This window comes from Buceros rhinoceros, unplaced genomic scaffold (assembly GCF_000710305.1).
Source record: "Buceros rhinoceros silvestris isolate BGI_N320 unplaced genomic scaffold, ASM71030v1 scaffold24246, whole genome shotgun sequence".
Taxonomy (NCBI): domain Eukaryota; kingdom Metazoa; phylum Chordata; class Aves; order Bucerotiformes; family Bucerotidae; genus Buceros; species Buceros rhinoceros.
Genome location: NW_010418628.1, coordinates 3,116 through 6,901, shown reverse-complemented (window position 1 = coordinate 6,901; position 3,786 = coordinate 3,116). Strand labels below are relative to the sequence as shown.

Sequence of the window (3,786 nt, the reverse complement as noted above, 5' to 3'; positions counted from 1 at the left end):
TGCAGCGCATGTCCCCGAGGAGGGGAGCTCAGAGCCCAGCCAGCCGACAGACCCTTCACCCGCCCACCACTGTTCCACCTCAGGGAAGCTAACCGTGCAGACTGGAACCAAAGAGGGTAGGAGGGAGATGCTCTGACATCCAGCTAAACCACAGCGCTCAGGTGACCTCTCTGGGCTGCACAACCGGCAGGTGACAGTTGAGTCATCGCACCCCTGAGCCAGCAGAACGAGGTCCCTGCCATTCCCTGCCCTCCACAGCTGGCTGGCTCTTAAAGCTCCAAGTAACGAGAGAAAAAAGCACTTTGTAAACAATTCCAAATTACCAGAACATCAAACATCAAGCATGCGATTAATCACAGCATGTTTTAGAGCCGCACACTGCCCTGCACCGAGCACCGACTCCATCGTTCCACCTGCTGTTGCGCTCAGCACTTGCAGACATTAAAATATCTGCGTGATTTATCTTTGGCTCAGCAAAACTGAACAGTCGATGGGGAAAACAACCCAAACGACCCCTTTTTGTGGAGCCCTCTGAAGCGATAAACCAGCCACATCTCTGCTGGGGGTGCCTGTGTCCCGGGGGGATCGGCAGAACGGCAGCAGCGCCTATGCCACTGCACCAAACCTTCCTCCACACGCTGTAGCGTCAAGGCCCCTGTTCCAGAGGGTTCTGCTTCCAAGAACCTGTTAATAAACAGGGTTGTTGTGTACGGCTGTAAATAGACAGGGGGTGGATCCGGGGAGCCCGAAGGGGCTCGGCCCTGAGCTGCTGAAAGGTGAGAATGCAAGATGCAGCCAAAGAAATAGGGACTATTGGGCTGGCAACAACAATAGTCACGGCCGGGACCGAGGGGCCGACAATGCTGGTTCTTAAATGCCCTGAGGCCCAAATAGCACCGGGGTCAGGAGGGCTCGGAGAACACATCCCCAACGCAGCAGGTTAAAAATAGAGATGGGCCCTGTGTGGCAAAGACAGGGAGAACAGAGAAGGGGCGATTCCGCCTCCTTGTTGCCCAGCCGATGGAACAACGCCTGTTCGCCCACGCGCTGCCTCTGCCCCGCTGGCTCGGGTGAGCTGACAGGAGGGGAAAGCTGCCTGTGTTCCTCACAAGAAATTTATGAATGTGTTTCGGAGAAAGCCCCGGACCCCTCAGCTCCAGGTCGAGCACGGGGAAGCTCTCGGGCTGCCGAGGCAGCACCCTGCCAGTTAAGTCGTGAGTCAAGCCATGAGAAAGTGCCAGAACTGAGTGATCTGCTGTGCCAGGCCAGGCGGGAGCCCTGCTCCCAGCTGCCCCACACACCCCTCGCCCAGAGGAGACCCCCACGATCTGCTGCAGCTCACACCCTGGCAGAAATCCTCTCCTGGGCAGGGAATGAGGTTCTGCTCAGACTGGAACAGCCAAGGGCTCGCAGAAGGCTCCAACCCTAAAACCTGACACGCAGGAACAGACCTACAAACACTCAACTCCTCAGCATCAGGCCCTCGACCCGACTGTCCACCCCTCCGCGGAGCTGCAAACCAGCAGCCAGCCTGCGAGGGGCCGGAGGCAGGCTGTGGGCCAGCGTGTCTGTCCTCTTACAGTGCCAGGATTACCCAGAGGAGGCCTGGGAGGGGAGGAGAAGAGGCCACGGTGATGGAGAACTGAGCTCTGATTAATAAACACTTGTTTTTCCCCTCTTGTTTCTCTTTTTTCTCTTTTTCTTCTCTTGTCTCACATAGTTTTGACCTGTGAATGCCCAGAGCTCAGGTGCGGCATTAAACACCGCCCCACAGGGAGCTACCTGAAGAGCCATTAAAAAGGGAGAGAGAGGCTTGTTCCCCGAATTCCCCACGCCCAGGAGGGCAGCTCCGTGATTCAAAGCATTCTGAGGAATTCCCCTCCCGGTTATTTCCCTCGCCAAAAGGTCACCCTGTTCAGGACAAGTTCAACCGGCTGGCGAGGAGCGAAGGGAAGGGGCGGCTGGTGCAACTGGAGGTAAAACACTCGTGGACAGGCGCAGGAACACGACTGGGTGAGCGGGGAGACACTGTCCCAAACCCTGCACGGCCCTGCCTGTCCCTGCAGCGGGCACCCATCGGGGTCCGTGCTGACGCTGCATACGGCTGCAGCTCTCCCAGCACACATTCGGAACAGCCTGGGGAGGGACAGGAAAGATCTCAATGTCCCAGGCATAAATCACAGGCAGTGTCTACCCTCGCCGGGTCCCGTGCCAGACCCTGGGCAGGACTTCACCTCCCAGCCACCAGTTCCCGCCCATGGAGCTCGACCCTTCACCCTAACAACCAGCGAAGAGACAGACATCAGAAACAGTCCCAGGAGAACCCGGGAGCTGTTTTACAGACCCCAACCCCAACAGGAGCTCTCAACATGCCAAAAGCTGCCTTGGGAACCAGCTCACCCAGAGCCAGGCCAGGGACCAGCATGCTGCTGCCCATCAGACACTCAGATTGTCTCGAGACAAATCTCTGCCCCATAACTCAGAGAAAAAACCAGTAACGGGCACTCTGACGCTTCCACACACTTAGAAGTATTTTAAGGACCAGCCCACGCCGATTGTGCCCACTCATCAAGCTTCCCCTTCGCCAGCATCAAGAGGAACTTCAGAAACGGCTGACACAGGCTTTGCTATAAATACGGAATTGCCTTTCGCCAGCGTGGGCCAATAAATTAAATCAGTATTGCCCAGCCTGAGCAGGGCTCCCGCTTCATTTGCGCATGTTTGGGGACCCCCTGGGTTCCAGGACCGCAGCACTCATCTAAGCTCAGAAGAAATAGGCTTTAGGAGAAGCCAAAGTATGCTGTATCTGCAGTCATCAACCGGAAAACACGAGGAACGGCAAGGAGGGGAAGGGAGGGAAGGCACTGGGGCGTTGCTCTTCCCTTCTGGTACCAACCAGTCGCTTTCCAAGACTAGTTCCCAGGTGCAAAAGCTCCAGCTGGGCTTGTGCACTCTTTTCTACCATACTCCTGGCAAAAGAATCATGGTTAGAGCTTTACAGCCACCAGTGTGGCCCAGCAGCCAGCTGGGCACACCGGTGGGACCTCCTGTCACCGCCACACGATCCCATCTGCTAACAGCGCTACCGGGACGAGAGCGGGGGCGCGCGCTTTGCAGCGAGGCGCGGGGGACGCGTTTTCTACCTGCAAACTGCACCAGGAACATGGCGAGATGCTGGTCCAGGGGCTCCGCTAGTCCTCCTGCCGCTCCCAGCCTGCTTACTGGCTTAAAGGCCGGAGCCCAGGGCTGAGCTGCCAGGCTCAGCGCAGCTCCACTGGAGCCTCCGAGCTCCAGCTCTGAGCACCAGCACAAAGCTGGGTCCTAAGGACAGCAAAACCACACCGAGCCGGGCATCGGAGCACAGGTTGGGGCTGGAGCTGGCAAGGGGCAGCTGCACGTGTCACCGTCACTCTGCCGTGAGTGACAGCAATGGGCAGGTTTGGGGACGGAGGCGGCCGAGCAGGTGGAGGAGCGAGACCATCGGAATGGGCAGGGATTGCATGCAGCAACGCTGCCACGTGGCGACTCCAGCCCGGTTTGCGTGCCAGGGATTAGCAGCCTTTGGGGAGATTAAGCGCTGGTAATCCCGGGTGGAAGAGGCACGGCGCTCGCTCTCCTCCAGCCTGGAAGCTCGTGCTCAAAGGAAACCTGAACTTCAGACGAGCTGCTTATTCTAACGGGGTGCTGTGGAAAAAAAGAGAGGGACACAGACAGAGTCTCTTTCTCCAGGGGTTCAGAGGCAGCCAGGGGCTGGCTGCAGCACGGCCGGTTTTCACAGACGCACCC

At 57.9% G+C, this 3,786-nt stretch overlaps 1 protein-coding gene across 1 annotated transcript in view; it reads right to left on the bottom strand.

Moving 5' to 3' along the window:
- ENOX2 (ecto-NOX disulfide-thiol exchanger 2) overlaps nt 1-3,165 on the bottom strand; it is a 21,319-nt gene extending 18,154 nt beyond the window's left edge. Inside the window, exon 1 of the mRNA XM_010138616.1 lies at nt 3,144-3,165. Coding sequence (XP_010136918.1) covers nt 3,144-3,165 — 22 coding nt within the window. The remainder of the gene's footprint in view (nt 1-3,143) is intronic.
- Between the last annotated feature and the right edge of the window lie 621 nt (nt 3,166-3,786).